This window comes from Cololabis saira, chromosome 22, assembly GCF_033807715.1.
Source record: "Cololabis saira isolate AMF1-May2022 chromosome 22, fColSai1.1, whole genome shotgun sequence".
NCBI classification, from domain to species: Eukaryota; Metazoa; Chordata; class Actinopteri; order Beloniformes; family Belonidae; genus Cololabis; species Cololabis saira.
The window spans coordinates 8,959,741-8,979,771 of NC_084608.1; the positions used below are offsets into that span (position 1 = coordinate 8,959,741).

A 20,031-nucleotide genomic window follows, 5' to 3' on the forward strand; every position below is an offset into this window, starting at 1 on the left:
CCGAGTGTGATATGTTTTGTTCAGGGTTTGACCTGCTGCACAGGTCGCTTGATCAGGCCACAACGTCATATATACAGAACAGATTATTCTACGGCCGTCCCGCCTTTTCTGGGTTGTTCTTCAACTTCTTTGTGAGTAAGTAACATTGCTAAACTGAAATCATCAACATGCAAAACGAGGCGTCCGGAACACGTCTTTATACGCTTCACAAACCATGCAGACAGAAAGGGGTCAGAAGATAAAGCTCTGCGGCTTCGCAGGCGCCGGCTTTAGTCGCGCCCTCAGCTGCAGGGCAGAGCGCCGCCTCTAGGGGGCGTCTGCTCCTCACCCCTGTTCATAGCAGCAGTCCAGATTATGACCATGAACGCCGTCCTTCACCCCCTCTGGTTCAGGCATTCGAAAGGCCGGGGAATACGGGAGACTTGAACGGCACGTGCGAAGCCGCAGAGTACAGTGTGAGTGGACCATGTTTTATGTACATGGAGGGATTCTGCGCGCGTCAGCCGGAGGCGCGTCACTTCTCCTGCAGCAGCGCCGGGATGTTGATGTTCCAGCCGATGGCCTGCCGGTCGAAGCCGCAGGTGAAGAGGTTGCAGGTCTGGTTCTCCTCGTTCCACGCCGTGCAGCACACCATCCGCCGGTGACCCTGGACGCACATTTGAAAGGCCGGCCGTTAGAGAGGCCTGGGGGAAACCCTCGCTCACGGACGCTGTGTTTCACCTACCATCCTGTTGCTGCGTGGAAGTCTGGCCAGCCTCACGCCGCTCATGTCGAACAGCCGCACCTGTCGGTTGTCATGCGGCAGCGCGATGATCCTCTGGTTGGCAGAGACGCTCACCCTGAAAGATTCAAAATAATCTGCTCCAGAGTTTGTTGGATAACTTACGGAGTATTAGGGCCAAACTAAGACAAAAAAAAATGGAAATTACGAGAATAAAGTCATAATAATATGAGAATAAAATCGTAAAATTAAGAGAATAAAGTCATAATAATATGAGAATAAAGTCGTAAAATTAAGAGAATAAACTCATAATAATATGAGAATAAAGTCGTAAAATTAAGAGAATAAAGGCATAATAATATGAGAATAAAGTCGTAAAATTAAGAGAATAAAGGCATAATAATATGAGAATAAAGTCGTAAAATTAAGAGAATAAAGTCATAATATCACAAGAATAAAGTCGTAATATTAAATATATTATAAATATAACTTCATAAAATGATCAATATTCCTAATTTTAACACAGGGAGAAGATGCTCTTCCTGTTAGAGTTCTCATGAATTATTTTCTCATAATATTACGACTTTATTCTCATAATATTACGACTTTATTCTCATAAATTACGACTTTATTCTCGTAATGTTACGACTTTATTCTCGTAATGTTACGACTTTATTCTCGTAATGTTACGACTTTATTCTCGTAATATTACGACTTTATTCTATTACGACTTTTTTCACGCAACATTATGACTTTATTTTCGTAATTTTACGACTTTATTCTCATAATATTATGAATTTATTCTCGTAATTTCCCTTTTTTTTTGTCTTAGTTTGGCCCTAATACTGCGTCGTAATAACTAGACTTCTCCTGTAACATAACCTTCTTCTTCTTCCAGACGCTGGATTAGATCAACACGTTGCTTAGATTCATTCACATATATCTAGTGAGTTCATTCAACTTCAGCCCCAAACCGCACCCACCTGTTCACCGCTGAGTCGGTGCGGATGGTTGCTATCGGCGACCTCATGTTCTTCAGATCCCACACTTTAACCGTCCGGTCATCACTCCCCGACACCACGTTGTCTCCCACCGTGAAGACGGCCGACGTCACCGTGCTAGGAAACACAGACGGTTGTAGGAGAGGAGTTAGTCACCACGGTAACCACGCTGCAGATCTATATCAGTGTCTATGCTTTCAGAGGAGAGGAAGAAAGTTTCCAGAGTGAAAACTCTGAGATGATACCGTGTAGTTCCTCATTTATAAACGCACTTTTTTTCGCTCTTAAAACAATAAAAAGGTGTCGCACTCCCAGGAAAGAAAAACGTTGGCATGATCTCACTCTGTCTCAGGTTTTCTCACATCGGCTGGTAGTTGTCAGGACAACATGATGGATAAAAAAAGTGACTTGAAAACGTTCACGCCATTGCACATACTTGAGCTGTGAGGGTGCTGAAGAAGACAATTTCCGCTTCTTCCGTTTGCTGCTTTACACTCGTGCGCCGAGAGCAGCTCGCTTTCTAAACAGTGTGAAGCCAAAACGTCAAAAAGATACAGACGGATAAAGTTCCTTTTTTTTCTTCATAAGCACACGTAGATCAGCTGATGGAGAGGTGTGCATCGTTAACTTCTCCAGTGCATGCTCATTAAACTGTTGTTCAGTGGAGTCTACCTACCACAAAAAAAGAGGGATTTGGGTGGTGGACGATAAAGGACAAGCAGGTGCTTATAGTTTATCAGCCAGGAGCCGCTAATATTACCAATATACATTTTTACTGGGCAATAAAATGGAAAACTGGGTTCAGTGTGTTCACGTGCTCAGGAGAGTAAATTGTGCGGGAACATCTTCTCCCAAAGGCTTTCCCAAATGTTGACAACTGTCTTAAAGTACTGAAGAAATGTCTGTGACAGGTTCTGAGCAAAAACCCCACCAGTTTGATTTTTAACCCGACGTTTGGACTGTAGTTTCTAGCTGTCGGTTCAACCGTCTGGAGTCAAACCCAACTCTTCGGTGATGTGCACCTTTTATGAAAGTTTTGTTACCATACACTCCATCAAATGTTAGCCATGGACTGTAAAAAGCTATGGACGTAGCAGTTCTATTGTGTTCATTATGTCTTCAGATAGATATCCTAAAGTTTATTTTTTCCAGACAAAGTTCCGACTTCTTACCTTCAATCTAACAGTTTCGGCGGTTGTTCCTCAGGGTGTCACACTCTGAGGAAGGCGGGAGAACCGCTGAAACTGTTAGATTGAAGGTAAGAAGTTGGAACGTTGTCTGGAAAAAAGAAACTTTAGGATATTGACGTAGCATTGAGTCACGTGACCCACTGGCTGTTTTGAACCCTCTTTTTCTGAGTGCAGCCATGTTGCTCAGGAAGCCGACAGGAACACACCCACCATACATCATTAGCTGTGGTTGCCAACTCTTTCAACAGATCCCCACCCGAAATCACACCCAGGGGGGACTTTGACAGCATATTGTCCTGTTTAACACGTTGACTCGACAGCAAAATCAAAAATTACAGTCGCTCTAAAGTTGAACCTTTTTTTTTTTTTTTTTTTTTTTTTTTAAATCTTTTTATTGGTATTTTTGGGCAAAATGGTAAAAACACAGATATCAAAACCAACCCTATCAAGTATGCCATTTTTTAAACTCCAACCCACCCACAATTGCATGGCTGTACAAAATAATATATAGATGTGCAGAGAGGGGAGAGAGAGGAAGAAAGAAAAGAAAAGAAAAAAAAAACCTACAGTACAATAATAAAATAAAATAAAAAAACTAACAAAATGGGTAGTAATAAATAATAAAGTAGCAAGGACATTAGAGGCACAGATTGTAGCCTGATAAAGTTGAACCTTTTAACTGAGACGACTCAGTTTTGGAGCCAGCCTCTAGTGGTGAGTCGAGGAACTGCAGCCAGTTCCACATGAACAGATCTGAGTTTCTCTCCTCCCAGGAGCAGCAACTGCAGCAACCTTAAGTTGTCTGGATAGTTCGACTGTAATCTATGATGTCACAGTTCCCTGCAAAACTAAACAGCTCTCCGAATACTTTAAACTGAAGTGACACTAAAATAAAAGTGATATGGCTGTGCCAAGTCGTTGATGTTTCAGCGTCTTGTTATCGCTCTAATGAGAGGTAAACAACGCAGGTCCAGCCACTAACAATAACTAAACTTTAAACCTGAACATTCTTAAACATCTGCAGGATTCTCAGTAATTAATTAGGCTTTCATATCCAAATAAGGTCTGGTTTGGTTCCTGTTCATCCATGGAGCGAAAAAAACAAAAAGCAACAAAATATAAGACATTTCTACTTGGGAATGGTTAAAGTAAATGGTTGAGCAGAATCTTCTCCTGGGTTTTACGTCTACTTTTTCCAGCTAAAACTATCCACCCCCTTAATTCAAATTGACATGACATTAATGGATAATTAACGGATCAAACTTTGCCCTATTAGAGGCCGGGGCTGCAGGAAATAGCTGCGTGGTAACAGTCCCCGTCTGACTTTGCAGGGAACAGCCCACCTGGGAGTGTGAGCGCGGGAGGGAGAGATAGGAGGAGGTGTGCATGGAGTGTAATCAGACGAGGTAATTGATTAAAAGGTTGATTAAGGTTAAAGGGTTTTTAGAGCGGGTGCGAGGAGGGAGGGGAGGATTCGCTGGTACTTAATGCTTCGCAGTGTGTCTGACAGCCAAGGTCAAGACTCGTTCAGCACGAAGACTCGTGGAGCGGGAATATAAAAAAGGAAATCAGGTTGCATCTCTGCAGTCAGACAAGATAAACTGACTTGAACGCCTGCCTAATTTTAATCCAGAAGGTCTGTTAGCTGATGCACGAGGTCGCTGGTGGCAACTAAGCCTGCTACTTCTGTTTGCTCTCCGTCTGCACATTTCCCTCCTCAGAGAGAAAAATGCTTGGCTCACTGATCACAGACTTTAAAACAACAGTGGATTTCCTCCTCCTTTTTTACATTTGCATCAATCCCACTTTCAGTTGACCTTTTTCACAACAAATGCAAATTCAGGATCAGCTCGGTTAAATAAAGTACATTCAATCCAATTATCATCAAACTCAATACAACTAGGCATTGATGCTCGACCGATGACTCTAATGTCTAAAGTGCCAACTAACAGAAAGTAGTTATTTCCAAAGAAAGCATCCATTCATCACTTCGGTCCAGGCCAGGACGTGAATGCATCCAGGGGCCTCGGTGGAGAAGAAGAGCTCCGTTATGACACAAAGCCATTACACGACCCACACTTAGAGCTGGTTTACAAACTCCAGGAACCACAAACGGGCCTGCTGCTGGGATCATGGGTCACTTGAGGATACAACTGAGACTGGTAATTAAGATCTTTACATCTATGATTGTAAAGTTCATAATAAAAGACACTGAGCCAATAAAGGAGTCTAAAATGTGATCTGTCTTTATCTTTGGTTTAGTGTTTGTAGATTTGAATTAAAAAAAAAAAAACAACAGAAACTTGAGTCAGAGAAATAAAACAAGGAAGCATATTGTTGGACAAATTGCAACTAACTCTGACACTGAACTAGGTCGAGCAGTAAAGTTCTTAATTCATCTTCATCAATAAATCAGATAATAAACTGAAGATTTTTCTTTTTCCTGAGGAGCCGAGGCTTTGAAGCTCAACTGTGTGGACATTTTCACAGGATCTTAAAATCACACTCAGTGTTGGCGTCTAAAGAGCTTAAAACAGGGAAACATGTAGATGAACCAGCTCAGGTAGAGATGACGCCGCCGCAGCTAAACGGACGGTCCCTGAGGACTGCTGGGCGCCGTCGGCGGTGGACACTAACGTGACATGGCACGCGCTTGTAGAACAAGTCCGCTGTCACCTCTGGTTTGCCTCTCGCGAGCACGCGCGCAGCTTTCATTACACTGCAATTACCTCCAGCGGCTCTCGCCCCCCCCCCCCCCCCCTTTATTAAACCTCTCACTGCTCGGATGCTTCAGCACGGCTGGAAACGAGAGCACGGCGGTCTGATGCCGGACGGACAGGCCCCAGCCTTTAAGAGGCCTCAAGCACCAGCACTGTTTAAGCATCACCAGCCCTGCATCATGTCAGACACTGTAAATGTAATACACCCATTTGTTTACATAGTTTGTAGTTTATTGACACCATTCTGGTGTCATTCTGGCAACGGTTTTTACCTAACTGGGGTAGCAAGTTCAGAAGTCTAGTAGAAATGTGTACTTTGAATTTCAGAACGACGTATAAGTGTGACAAAAATGACATTGTATGTGAAAGTAAAAGAAAACATCAGCAGACAAGACACAGTTAACCAGTTTATTTGAACGAATGTACATCAGTGAACAAAACTCCTTCTACAAAATACAAACAAATAAACATTATCTTCATACATACAAAATTTTGTAAAACAAATAAATACAATAATTATTAATAGATAGGCTATATAATTATATTTTTTGCACCTCCAAGAGAGTAATCTCTGTTGCATCAGTAGCCTTCCCCTCTAGAAAGTCCTTCCACTTCACCCAATTAATACAATGATCTGAGCACTTATGTTGTCTAATCTCGACATTAACAGTCAAGCCGTCCCTCTGTTGCCAGTTTTGTTGACTTTCTAGGGAAATATTTCCAGCAGAAGCAATAGATGGCATTCTCTCTCTTTTTTTTTTAAATAACTGAGCCAACTTCACTTCATTTTCTCCACTTCATTTTTTCATTTCCTAAAACTAAATTGTATTTTTTACTTTTACCTTTGAATCTGAAGATGCACTATCTGGATATCATTTTTATTGCAATCAATAAAAAACTAAATTAATAAAAAGTAAGCGGAGTAAAAACTGTCATGTTAACAGAAACATATGAGTTGACCAAGGACCTGGTGACTGATCCTCATGTGCAGGTGCTACGGACTCTGCACATGAACCTGCGGTGAGAAAACAAGGAAAAGATGACCATGTTGGAGGACGTAGATAGTGTCAATCACAACCAAACAGCTCCGACACCCGGCTGGACAGGTGGAGTTGGTTTTGCTCCAGCATACTTGAACAGTGCTCCTGTTAAAATAATGTTTTTGATCATAGTTGATTCTGCAGAGTGAGTTCAAGTTAACCTCATCATTCTCAGTTATATAGTTGCACATCTGGAAATCAAAATTCATTATTTTACTTAAAAAAAAACATTTAAACATCTGTCAGAAGCCTGAATTGATATTGATGTATAGATTTCCACAGAAGGAAAAATATCTTATCCCTAACGTACACATCCGTTACAAGACATTAAAGCATAATGACTATTTACTGATGTGAAATAAGACATAATCTTGTCAATATGGTTCATGCAGGTACATTTTAGCTACCGGCCATGTTTGTTTCTCTAATCAACACTAGTTAGCGTCAGCTATCACAATAGAAGTCTAGATAGTTGAGCATCACAGGAGCACTCAGTTTAGTAATAATGAACAGTCCTACCTTTATCTTGCCGTTTATTCTCTTCTTCTGGACTCGGGTTTTAGGATCTCCTCCACTCCAAAAGGGAGAATCTTTTTTCTGGGTCCTGCTCAATGCTGCAGCCGACTTGTCCTTGACTTCTCATGTAAACATTGAAAACCTCTAAAGCGTTTTGGTGCGCTGCACAACCCGAGTGCCACCAACGGAAATAGTGTATTATTGAAATTTCTGTGTGTATTATCATTTCTGTTTGTATATTTTTTATTTTTGTTTTAAATCAGATTAATGACGTTTAAGAGCTCTTGAGGGCCCCCTGGTGGCGCAGGGGCCCCAAGCACCTGCTTAGTTCACTTGGTGGTGGAGATTGATGGGAGCGAGCAACAGCGAGGACAATAAAAACAGCTCACTGGCTGCAGAGAGGAAGAAGGGTGAGGGAGGGTAAATGGCGATAACCTTTTCAGGAAGGACCCCAGTTAATAAACAGGTTTAATCAACCAGTGCTCCGTCTGAAATGACAAATCTATGTATTGATTAATCATGCATAAACTCAGCGCTTGATTGATGAGCCATTGATGAGTCATCCTGGTTTGATCCTCAACCTCACTTGAAACCTTAAAATGTGTCCTTGGGCGGGATATTTAACTACACACGGTTCAACACTTGCACATGCCACTTTGGATCAAATAATGTAAGAGTAAATTCAGCTTTTTGGACCATTTTTCTATCAACTAAAATTTTTAAATGTACTTCTTCAGCTGCAATTCTGGCTCGTATTACAAATTATTTGTTTGTTTTCAAAAGCAAAATATATCCAAGGTCCTTTTTTTTTTTAATATTTAAATAAATAAATAAAAAACCTTTATAAATGCTACTATGCACTCTGGGTAATGTATCTTGGGCCAAAGAAGTAACACAATAAATCCAGGAGAGATATATGATCGATACCACTTATCTGCTTTTTTTGGAGAAAAAAAATGCATAATAAAAAACTAATTTTAATAATCCGGTGGAGCTTGAGCACATCAGGAACCAGCTAAATGTTTGTGTGGGTCTGTCACTGTCCTTGGAAGATAAACCGTTTCACATATTCATAATGTTAAATATTGATGGAAACCCTTAAATGCAGTATGATAAAAAAAAAAAATTAAAAATGACATCAATTTATCCAAAAGTAATTCAATAAAACAGCAGAAATTTTAACGAAATTAATAAATTGGACTTTCTGCTCCCACTTTAAAGCGAAATAAGCTGCTTTTCAATATCTTACATTACAACAAACTGACCAGATTTGGGTTTTGAAGTTTCAACTGAACCGAACACGCCGTGTAGTAACGCTCCTTTCACTGGAGAATACTGCAGCCACACAATACACAAACAGTTTCCTCTGTGGAAAACAAAAGTTTGGGTAATATTCAAAATAGCCTGAAGGTCTGTGCAGGATTGCTGCTTTGAATGCGTCGCTGAGGGACAAGAGGGAGGAAGCCACTTGGGAAAGGACATAAGGATGGAGGAAAGGAGGGGACATGAGGAGGGGTGTTTATAACTGTGAAACACTGGTTTTAATCTCATTACAGCAATTGTCTATGGGAGAGAATTAGAGTGGGATCTGCAGGAATTATACATGTTGGGGTTGTACATAATGAGCTCGACGTAATCCCCCCACTTGCAATCAAAGGCTGCCAGAGAGCAGCAGCCAACCAGCACACACATGTAGATGTGTATAAACACACACACACACACTCCTCTCGTGCTTTTTAAAGAGCACTGCCACTGAGAGCCACAGACAAGCCTGACAGTCGTCGTTGTGAAATAAGCGGCTGCAATTGAGTGTTAACAGCCGGCGAAGTCCCAAATTACACAGAGTGGGGGATTAACGGCGAAACAGACAGATAAATGAACAGGAGAGCGAGCTAGAAAGAGAGGTATGAAGAGGAAGCGACAGGAGAAAGAGGGGGCAAACCGTTGAATTGAGAAGTGCTCCATAATGAATGAGAAGAAAGAGGAGGAGGATTTGGCTTAGAGCAATAGGGTCTTTAGATTAATGTAAAAAGAAAAAAAAGGAAGAAAGTACTGGAGTGAGTCGAGGACCAGGGAAATACTACAGCACCACTCGGTGGACAAAATAAAACCTGCAGCAGCTCCCCCTAAAACGAGGTTCTACCTCAAAAGTGAATAAATATTGAGATGTAAGATAAGACATTTATTCTGACAGACTCACTGTTGTGTTTAGCTGCATGATAGTTGTAGCTGAAGTAGAGATACAGCTGCAACCTGCAGAGGAGTTGTCTTACAGACCTGCTGCTGTTCTATCTGAGACATTTGAGACAGTAAAACGGCTGTTGCTGAGGCTAAAAACCTGTATGTGTACTGGCTTCTTCATCCAAGCCAGTGTAGAACCGGTACGAGCATCAGTAAAGAATCAGATCAGTGACTGTGTTTACATGCAGTCAATAACTCTTTTAAAACCGGAATATTAGCAATAACCCGGTTGTGCACGGCCATGTAAACACCAATAACCCCTTTGAATAACCCGAATTGGCTCATATTCGGGTTTTTTAAAAACGTGAATATGACCCCTGGGTTACTCCTTTTAAAACCCGAATATTCAGTCATGTAAACGCCTAAAGGAATATCCCCATCAAACGGAACATGAATTTGATTTCTGCGCATGCTCTGTTCACAAGGAATCTTGGTCTTTTGAGTCCAGGAAGTTCTTATAAACACGGAGAAACCAAGACCAGGAGGAGACTAATCACTTCATAAATGTAATGAAGGATATGAACATTTCTGCATTTGTAGACAGTAGAAAGTACCGGGATAGAAGATTTACAAGAAGGTGAGCGAAAAGTTGCACAAAGCAGCATTTGTTTTGAATTTGGATACAGGAAGAAGAAGCGGAAATGACGGGAATTGCGTCATCACGTTCTCCGCGCGTCGCTGGTTTGATCCAGATATCCCAAATGATTAATTACCATGTAAACGGAATGTTCCGAATGTTTCAGTAACCGGAATATTAGCAATTACCCGAATTTTGACTGCATGTAAACGTAGTGACTGAGCAGAAGTGATAATGGCCCTGCTGGCGATTAAATCATTTCAATTCCCAACCCCGGCACTGACCTATCAATCAAAGATGTAAATGATTAGTCTGCCTTAGCCTCAGCTACTGTAGGATCTAGAAAGAGTTCCTCCCATTCACCCACTGAAACCCGCACTGAGCTGTTATGTAAGGAGTTCACCAGCAGCGGGAGCAACGTAGCTGCATCTGGTTTCAGTGTCTGCCCCGACGAGACTTAAACATGTGGAGGGGGTGAGGACTGAAGAAAAAAAGACCTTGAACCTAGTGAACAAAATCTATCACGAGTGTCAACTGCCCCACAGAGACAGCTAAACGTTCCTAGTGTTAGAGAGACTCACTCGGTGTGTCCCTGGAAGACGTTGACGGAGTGGATGGACGGGTCTCTGAAGTCCCACAGTCGAAACGTGGTGTCTCTGGATGAGGTGACCACCAGCCGCTGGGTTGGGTGGGTACAGCAGTGGGTCAGCTCCTGGTCATGACCTGCGCACACACACACACACACACACACACACACACACACACACACACACACACACACACACACACACACACACACACACACACACACACACACACACACACACACACACACACACACACACACACACACACACACACACACACACACACACACACACACACACACACACACACACACACACACACACACACACACACACACACACACACACACACACATTAGTGTTTCTGAAAAAGGAGCACTGTAGGTTCACCAGTCTTCTAAAACTGTGCTCACAGTCATCACAGGCTGTTATGGCGCTTTTGCATTAGTACCGCTTCACCTCGGTTCTACCCGCCACGGCCCCGTTTTGCGCTTTTGCACTAGGGGCTGAGGTGGGCAGAGCCGCTCCAAGCCGATACTATTTCTGTAACCATTTCAGCGAGGTTCTAATCAGGGCTGAGCCGGGACTATTTCTGACGTCATCACCTTCCACGCCTCTGATTGGTCGGGGGGCGGGGCCGTCAAACGTTTGAATCAGGAAGCGGGAGTCAGTGCGAGAGCGACTCGCGGCTCGTGGCGATTTTATTATAAAGCGCAAAAAGTCTGTTTGGTGATCCAACTCTGAGGTGCAGATGTTCATAAACCTGGTGGCTGAGGAGAGAATTAAAAAAGGGATGTAGACGGGCTGTTTTACTCTCAGCCGCTCGCGGCTCCAGCTGATTTCTCATCTGAGCCGACATGAACAAAGCGGTTGCGCAATAGAGTACGTCACAGCAGCTTCACCCCAACCCGCCCACTTCTCACCTGGCTGTGGAAAAACAAACGGGGACAAACGGGTAGAGCCGCGCGGAGCCGAGCCGGGCTAAGGCGGTACTAATGCAAAAGCGCCATTAGTCTGTCTCTGCGTGATCCTGTGATAGACTGGCATACTGCTATTGAACAAGATGAAGTGGGTACAGTGAGTGGAAGAATGAAGGAATAAAGTAATAAAATACCTGACAGTCGCTGGTTTGAGACAAACAAACCTCAATGACTCAAATCCCCAGTAGGCTTTGCAGGGTTTATTGTTTTACTACTAGGTGTGAATCTGATGTCACTGGCCTCCCATTGGGCATGGACCCCAAACCCAGCAAGGGTCCCCGCTGATGCGAGACAGGCCCAGCTGTAGAGAGCGCCCCCCAAACCCCAAACTCTCCCTCCAACACGGAGCTCACCTCTCCAGAGCCTGTGAACTGTGAAGGCCACAGCTCTAACCTAAGCGTGACGAGCTACCAGCCGAAGCCCTGCCTCCTCCATCACAGTGTCTGAGGAAGCCGTGTGGTTGCTAGGAAACAGTCTGTCTGGCCGCAGCGTTGCGACTGAGTGACCCGTAAATGTTCCGAGCCCGAGACGAGCCCAAAGAGGGTCCCGTGCATCCTCCGGTGACGGAAACGCCTTCAGACGGACCCGCAGACGGAGGAAGCCCAGCTGCGGTACCGACATCCCCTCATCCTTACGTAGACGAGGGATGAAAGAGAGAGAGCCGCTCCCGCTAGGAACACCGGCGGAGCGTAATGATCCAGCTGTTCACCGAACCAAGAGCCTCAAAACCATCACTTCCATCCACGTTACAGGCCGTTTTGGGGTCTGGGCAGAGACACTAATTCGACGCGTTTATCTAGTAATGTTTTACTGTGACGTACACGCTGTGAGCCGGACCGCTGATCCTACCACAAGTGTGTGTATTAGCTACAGCTGCTGAAGTGTGTCTGTTCATTTTAAGCCATCTGTTATTGCATCTACGTTGCTGGAGCCCCCAACAGAAAACAAAGCTTTTCCTCATTTCCCAGGTGAACGAAGTTGGCTTCACATTGGTGAGTCTCTGTGTGGGACACGACTGGACAGCTTAGTTTTCTGGTGATGAGAAGTTATTGTAATGTTTTTGGGTTTTACTCTCATCTCTCTCTAATCCCTTCCTACTAACCCGCGAACACACACGTGCACTCTTGTCTTGTCCACAAGGCCTCAGATTTCCTTTGTTTCGCTCAGTGTGATGAAGCCATTTTGAGACCGATTGTGCCGTTTAGTTATTTATTCCTTATATTCAGGCGGTGCCTTGCTTTGATTTATTCATATTAATAATGTATTTATGTTATTAATAACCGTCAGATAATTATTAATAACCCTTTAATAGCTACACAAGCACAACTTTTGTTGCACAACCATAAAGTGTATTAGAAAGGAGGTAATTATAGAAGTCTTGACAAAACCCTCCATGAAAACAACTTACTATTTTTAAAATGTATTCCTAGTTTGGACTGAAATAAAAATTTAAAAATAAAAAAAAATGTATAAAATGTGAGTTTGTGAGCTTTAGAAATGCTGGCCTGGAAGTTTGTTCTTGTTTCTACCGTTTATGATGAACTGAGTAAAGCTGTGGACGGCTGCATTTTCATGTTAAACCTTCAGATATTTGAACGTTACCAGCAGTTTCACTGGTGTTATCGAATCAGTTCATTCATTCTTGTTTTTTCTTACTTTATAAAATTCCAGCTGCTTCCTGAACTGAAAGATGAAAACAAACCGTCCGTTTAGTCTTCCACATAAATTCAGTAACTTGTTCCCGCTGCGCTGGATTGACCTGAACTCTGGATTATTCTCAGCTACGTGCAGGACATGAAAACACCTCAATTGTGCTGTTAAATGACTGGAGCCAGTTAGTGAAACATTCAAATACCGGTGAGTGTGTGAACCAGTTCAGACGTCTCCACTTCATACAGGTTGGCGGCGCGGTCCCAGGAAGCTGTCACCACTTGTCGGCCTCCCACCAACCAATCGGCCGCGATCACCACACCTTGGTGGCTCTTTAGGGTTGCCGTAGCGACCCGGACCGTGGGGACCTCGCAGGGGCCCTCTCCGTCCACCTCGCCCTCCTCCCTGTCCGAGGAGTCCTGGTCATCCTCACACGGCACCTGCAGAGGAGACACAATGACTACGTTTACATGCTGTCAAAATTCAGGTTATTGCTAATATTCCGGTTACTGAAACATTCGGAATATTCAGTTTACATGCGTGAGTAAACAGGGTTATCCCTGTATACATGGTAATTAATCATTCGGGATATCTGGATCAAACCAGCGACGCACGGAGAACGTGATGACGCAATTACCGTCATTTCTGCTTCTTCTTCCTGTATCCAAATTCAAAACAAATGCTGCTTTGCGCAACTTTTCGCTCACCTTCTTGTAAATCTGTCTATCCCGGTACTTTGTACCGTCTACAAATGCAGAAATGTTCATATCCTTCATTACATTTATTAAGTGATTAGTCTCCTCCTGGTCTTGCATTTCTCCGTGTTTATAAGAACTTCCTGGACTCAAAAGACCAGGATTCCTTGCGAACAGAACATGCGCAGAAAACAAGTTCATGTTCCGTTTGATGGGGATATTCCATTAGGCGTTTACATGACCCAATATTTGGGTTTTAAAAGGAGTAACCCAGGGGTCATATTCGGGTTTTTAAAAACCAGAATATGAGCAAATTCGGGTTATTCAAAGGGGTTATTGGTGTTTACATGGCCGTGCAAATTCGGGTTATTGCCAATATTCGGGTTTTAAAAGGGTTATTGATGCATGGAAACGCAGTCAATGTGTCAGCAGGAGTCTTGTTCTGGTGTTTCAGTCGTCATGGAAACTAAAGTGGCTAACGCAGCTTTTCACCGGTCGCAGACACACCAGGAAGACCCTCCTACGATACTCACGCTAACATCTGGGGGCGGCTGGGGCGCTGGAAGCTGCACCATGTAGCGCCAGATGTGAGCCGTCTGGTCCCCGGAGGCTGCGGAGAACATGTGGATGTGCACATGAACAAACACACGTTCACATCTACGGTACACGCCGCTGGAGATAACAGATGCAGCAGGAAATGTCTGAAACAATCAAACCTGTTGCTCCTGCGATCAGTCGAGTCAGTTCTCAAAAACACAAACACATACCTGTGAGCGCCATCTGCTCGGTGGGGTGGAACTTGATGGAGTTGACTGTAAAAAAAAAAAAAAGAGACGACAGCGATGAGACCAAACTCCATCAAGTATTCATGTCATCCACTGTTTTATCTCTAGAATAAATTACAGCGTATCAAAAGGAGGTAAAACACGCACGAATGTACTTCATGTTATATTAAATCTACAGGAGAAAGATTCTTTTGTACTCTCACATATGAAAAAAAAAAAAAAGTTGAATCTCTCAGACATAATATGGATCATGCATGCTGAAGTATCTGCATTGCAGGAGATAAACAAGGTTTACTTGGTCTGATTACCTGATCCTGCGTGTCCGGCGTACCTCAGCAGACATTTCCCCGTCTCTATGCTCCACAGCAGAGCTGAGTGGTCTGTGGGACAGAGCAGGGCATTCAGCATCATGATGTTGTGCAGTTACAGAACAATAAACATGTAACCTGACAGATTTTGTAGGACTAACTGGAATCTAGTTTGTCTATTTAAAAAAAAAAAAAAAAAAGGGAACTTTTTAGAGTTCATAGGGTTAAACAGCAGCGCTAAAACACTCCCATTTGTACGGAAATGCCCATCAATCATCATAACTACGTTCTGATTTTCTTGCTAGGTGCACCACACAGATCACCTGACAATGACAACACCTGTATTCTTTTGATCATTTTTCTCATTTAAAGGGAAACTGAGCCGTGGTGCACGAATATAGGACAGATCTATGATTCAGTGTACCGGCAGAGGCAGTGCCCAGCACCACTGGCTGCGTTCGGGTCACGCTGAGGTCCCAGATCCCGTCTCGGTGGCCCACGTACTCCCTGAGCAGCTGGCACAGAGCCCGGGAACCTGCAGTGGCTTTGAAACTGGACACGATCTGTGGGCAGAGACAAGAGAGGCAGGTGAGACAGAGGTAAAAGAAATGAGGATGGGGACAAGCTTTGATCCCGGTTCTGAGATACCCGCCTGGACATAGTGTCGCTTATATTATGAAAGTAGCAACTTGGGATCAGTAGTTAGAAAAAACAACTTCTCTCCACTTAATAAATATGTTTATACGCCGAGTAAAAACTGAATCATCGGATACCAAACGTGGCAGAAGAACAGAGAGAGTTAGGTCTGGTAGCTCTCGGGGCTGATGCACATGATGTGATGTGTGTGTCTGCTGCCGTCTGTGGGTTCAGGTGGTTCGCTGCGGTCTCTAAACCGCTCTGCTGCACGGATAAACGCGTCTGCAGCTGGATGAGTTTAGAAGATTGAATCACAGCATGATGACAAGACTGACATTTCTCTGGAAAATAAAGGGTTGAAATCATGCACAAAATAATTTAAGAGCTATAACGAGACTGTCATGTATGAACGCTATTTTGCTTTTCGAAATAATTATGTCACATTTTGGTAAAGTGGAGGATCACTAAACACTAAGCACAAACTAAAACTTAACATGAAGCTTTGTTAATACGCCAGCTGCTTCAACAGCACGTTTTTATGCAGCTTTACAACTAGGCCTGTGTTGAAAAGATCGATTCTCCGATTTTAAATAGTTTCTCATATTAATTCCTAAAAATCGATTCATATGTCTAAAGATTGATTTAAAAAAAAAAAAAAAAAATGTTTTTCATCATTACATTACAACTTTTGGTACTTTTTTGTTTATGCCCAAAAAAGGAATATTTTGTTGGACACGAGAATAACTGGTGCCATGTTTTTGCCTTTAAATATGTTTAAAGGTATGAAAACATTAAAGTTTTCAGTTATAATTGTTATAAATTGTCTATATTTCTTTGCTTTATATACTGTCTTGGGGTTACATTTGCATAAATGTTAAAAACTAAATTCTCATAAATGGGGAAAAAATAAAACCGATTTCATCCGTCTCTGTTTGCTGCCCTGGATCTGTTTGGTAATTCTGACCCACGATGTTTCTGAAAGCAGTTCTATCAGCATTCTGGGAGCTGTTTGGTCCTTACAGCATCATTAGCTGCTAATACTTGCTGTTGAATCTCAATATAATACTAGTATTAATATGTTGCATAACTAGACAGTCATATAATTCATGCAACAGCTGAAAAAACTGTTTTATTAACAGTAACCCAAATCAATATCGGATCGAATCAAAGCGTGATAATCGATTCTGAATCTTAAGAATTGGAATCGAATCTTGACAATTGAATGGATCCCCAGCCCTAGTTACAACTTTGTAAAATATTAGGATCTTGCCATCAAAGTGAATGCAGTTGTTTAGTGAGTCAGGCTCCCAGAGTTACCCGGTAAAAGCTAACTGTGTTCAAGCATCCCTCTCACATAAATGAAACCGTTTAATCCCTATTTCACAAAACTGCATCTCTCCGGAGCAATACTGGTCTGCTCAAATTAAATACTGTGTCAGTGTGACGAGGATGGATGGGACCTGTCTTCAGATGCTGCACCTATGAAAATATCTTGTGCCCTGGTTGCACTTGGCCTTCAGCGCTGCAGGAGAGTGAGACCTAGAGAGTGAACCGTGGCTTCCCTGGTCACACTGTGCTCACAGCCTGTACTGTGCATGCTGCTGCGTGCAGACGCATGACCGCAGCGATAAGCTCAGATCGTTATTAGATGCAGCGGTGAAGCATCCGGATCAAATGTGTCAGGCTGCGTTAATGCAAACTCACATTAGGCCCTGCAACAACAACCACAACAGCACAATGCTGCTTGTTTTCCTGTCATTCAAGCACAATGAGAAGTGAGGGACATGAAAAACAGCCCATTCCAGGAAGAGTCACCCTGCAGTCCACGGAGGCGACGGTTAGTGCAGATCATCAGCCTCAGCTCCCTTCACACTGAGCCACGTTAGCTGTCGTCCTCTGAGCCAGCTGATGTTAGGTTAGTGTTGCCCTCTTTATTTTAGCCCAGAGCAGTGAAAATAATGTTAAAGAGCAATATTCAATTACATAAACTAATGCAAAACATAAAATGATATATTTTAATGGTTTAGTACCTTTAAAAGATGTCTTTAGACATTTTGGGGAATGAGCATTTGGCTTTTTTGCCATGAATTACACAATAATATGAAAAAAAAGACAGGATAAAGACTGGAAATAGCAAAACCAGCTCCAAACAAAGCTTTTACCCTAATGAGCACATTGGGGTAGGACTGTTACCCCACTCTGAGGGAGCTGAGGGCTTCAACGTCCTACCCAAGGACAGCTGGTGAAGCTCAGGACTGATCCACCGTCCTTCTCAGTGAGAGTACATCAAACTTTACCCACTCGTCCGTGGCTACATTAAAGAAGTTTCTAAGGACCTCAAAAATGTCATACATATTATTTCTTTGGAAAAATGACCTCTAAACCGTTTGTCCAGACAAGTTTGCCACATTAAAAAGGCAGCTTTTCCAGGATGAAGCAATTCTCCAACTCTGAAGCATAGCTGTGGAACTATTATGGTTTTGGCACAAAAATGTGTCAAAAAGTGCTTGAAAATAATACTAAGTCAGCTATCTAAAATGTAAAGCTATTTAAGAGAATGAACCTTTCAAGAAAGGGATTTCCTCAGCAGATTAACGGGCCTAGAAACGAGAGGACAACTGCAAATTATTAAACGCAAAAGGCAGCTAAATTTGATCCCAATGGTTCTTCGACCACCTGAAAATCATAACCTCTTATTTTACTTTAACTACATAAATAACTGAATGTTTCTTTTTCGTATGCTGCTGCCCAAACTGTGAAAAAGGCCATTTTCAAAAGCACATACTACATAGTGTGCATACAACTTAGTATGTACTGCACAATGGTCTGGTGGTCATTGTTAGCCACCAAAAAACCAATGCTGCAGAATTGGAAGGCAGTCGTGTGAACGCTTTGCCGAATCTGTTGTAGTGGTGCATTGCATTCTGGGTCAGATGCATACAGTGAAGCATCCAGCATCCCGGTACTTCTCGCATACTGCCAGTTGTGCGATTGTTGCGATACTGCATACTATGTACTACATTTTGGAAAAACTCAGTATGTGAAGTTGCAGTAGTGTATTCTCTATTATTCAGCTGAACATTATTTCTGGGCTTTACTTTCTTTATGAAGAGACTGTTTCTAGAGAAAGTTGCTAGGCAACCATTTGAAACTCAAGAAAGCTTCTGGCTAAAAAGGAAAATCTGACTCACACCCTCGCCCTTAACAGTAGCTGATAGATTGATTTTTGAGTCCAGCCTGTCCGTTTTCCCTCATTTCAAGTCTTTTTTTCATTTAATCCAAAACCATTTACACCAAAACTGAAATAAATATATAACAATGTCAACATCTATGCTGTTAAACTATGATTTTTTGTGACACAAAGTACACGCTGTGCCCTCCAGCTACATCGAGGCTCCAACACGGACTTTGATGACCTTCTACTTTTGCTGCAGTGTACGCACAGAAAGACGGAAAAAAAGCCAAAAAGCAGAGCTCATTTCCCAAAATGTATTGCTCAGCTTTAAGGCTGACTCTTAGTGGACCTGAAGGAAAGACAACTTTGAACCAGCTGATGGAAAGTGAGTGAAGATGTTGCCCAAAGCTTCAAAGCTCCTGGTTTATTAGTAACAGACTGAAGGTCACGAACACGATGAGTCAAGGTAAGACTGCAGTTAAGAAGAGCCAGAGCCGTCCCCCACAATGCTGAGCGACAAACAGAGCATTCAGGACGTTACCCATGAATCTCCGCCCAACAACTCCCATGTGGCCACGCTGAAGTTGCGAGCTCCACCTATTTTGTCCTGGAAAGTGTACAGTCGCTACCTCGGCAAAAGATTAAACAGGCATGAGTCATTTTGTGGTAAAAGCTTAAGATCACATAGATATAATTCCACTGTTTTCAATTGTTTATCCACATCTGTACACGTTACAACCTCCGAGGAAGGGAAAGAGTCTTTCTTCCTCTCAATCAGCACTTCTGAGGCTTTGAACAGTCCGCCACCCACGAAGGGGACGAAGCCCGACACCTCAAATATTTACACTGGAGAGCCGTGCCGAGCTCTATCGGACAGGGGAGCGTCGCCGCTGCCAGGTACCTTGCTCGTGGAGGCTTTGTAGGTCGTCTTCAGCTTCTGCGACAGCTGGCTGGTGCTGTGGCTGGCTGCATGTCGGAGACAAAGAACAAAGAACAGTGAATATAAACTAACACTGAGTGACGAGCTTTCTGTTTTCAGTGCTGCAGGAACGAGGTTATAAAGCGTTGCTTCCATGATGAAAAGTCTTTGTGCATTTGTGGTTAGCAGCTGTCAGCGCCGTCAGCGCCGTCGGGGCAGCTGCAGGTGACTTGGGAATACATGTGAAGCTCAGGCGTAAAGACCGGGATTTTGTAATTTCAGCAAATTAG

The 20,031-nt window shown here is 43.0% G+C and overlaps 1 protein-coding gene across 2 annotated transcripts in view; it reads right to left on the reverse strand.

Annotated features, from left to right (window-relative positions):
• Nucleotides 1–20,031, reverse strand: part of LOC133423594 (WD repeat-containing protein 37-like) — a 25,890-nt gene continuing 5,859 nt past the window's right edge. For both annotated transcript variants that reach the window (XM_061713826.1, XM_061713827.1), the window contains 10 exons: nucleotides 19,724–19,788; nucleotides 15,436–15,574; nucleotides 15,012–15,083; nucleotides 14,686–14,730; nucleotides 14,452–14,528; nucleotides 13,429–13,663; nucleotides 10,588–10,729; nucleotides 1,705–1,839; nucleotides 725–839; nucleotides 1–646 (listed from right to left, as the gene is read on the reverse strand). In XM_061713826.1, coding sequence (XP_061569810.1) covers nucleotides 515–646; nucleotides 725–839; nucleotides 1,705–1,839; nucleotides 10,588–10,729; nucleotides 13,429–13,663; nucleotides 14,452–14,528; nucleotides 14,686–14,730; nucleotides 15,012–15,083; nucleotides 15,436–15,574; nucleotides 19,724–19,788 — 1,157 coding nt within the window. In that variant the 3' untranslated portion in view covers nucleotides 1–514. The remainder of the gene's footprint in view (nucleotides 647–724; nucleotides 840–1,704; nucleotides 1,840–10,587; nucleotides 10,730–13,428; nucleotides 13,664–14,451; nucleotides 14,529–14,685; nucleotides 14,731–15,011; nucleotides 15,084–15,435; nucleotides 15,575–19,723; nucleotides 19,789–20,031) is intronic.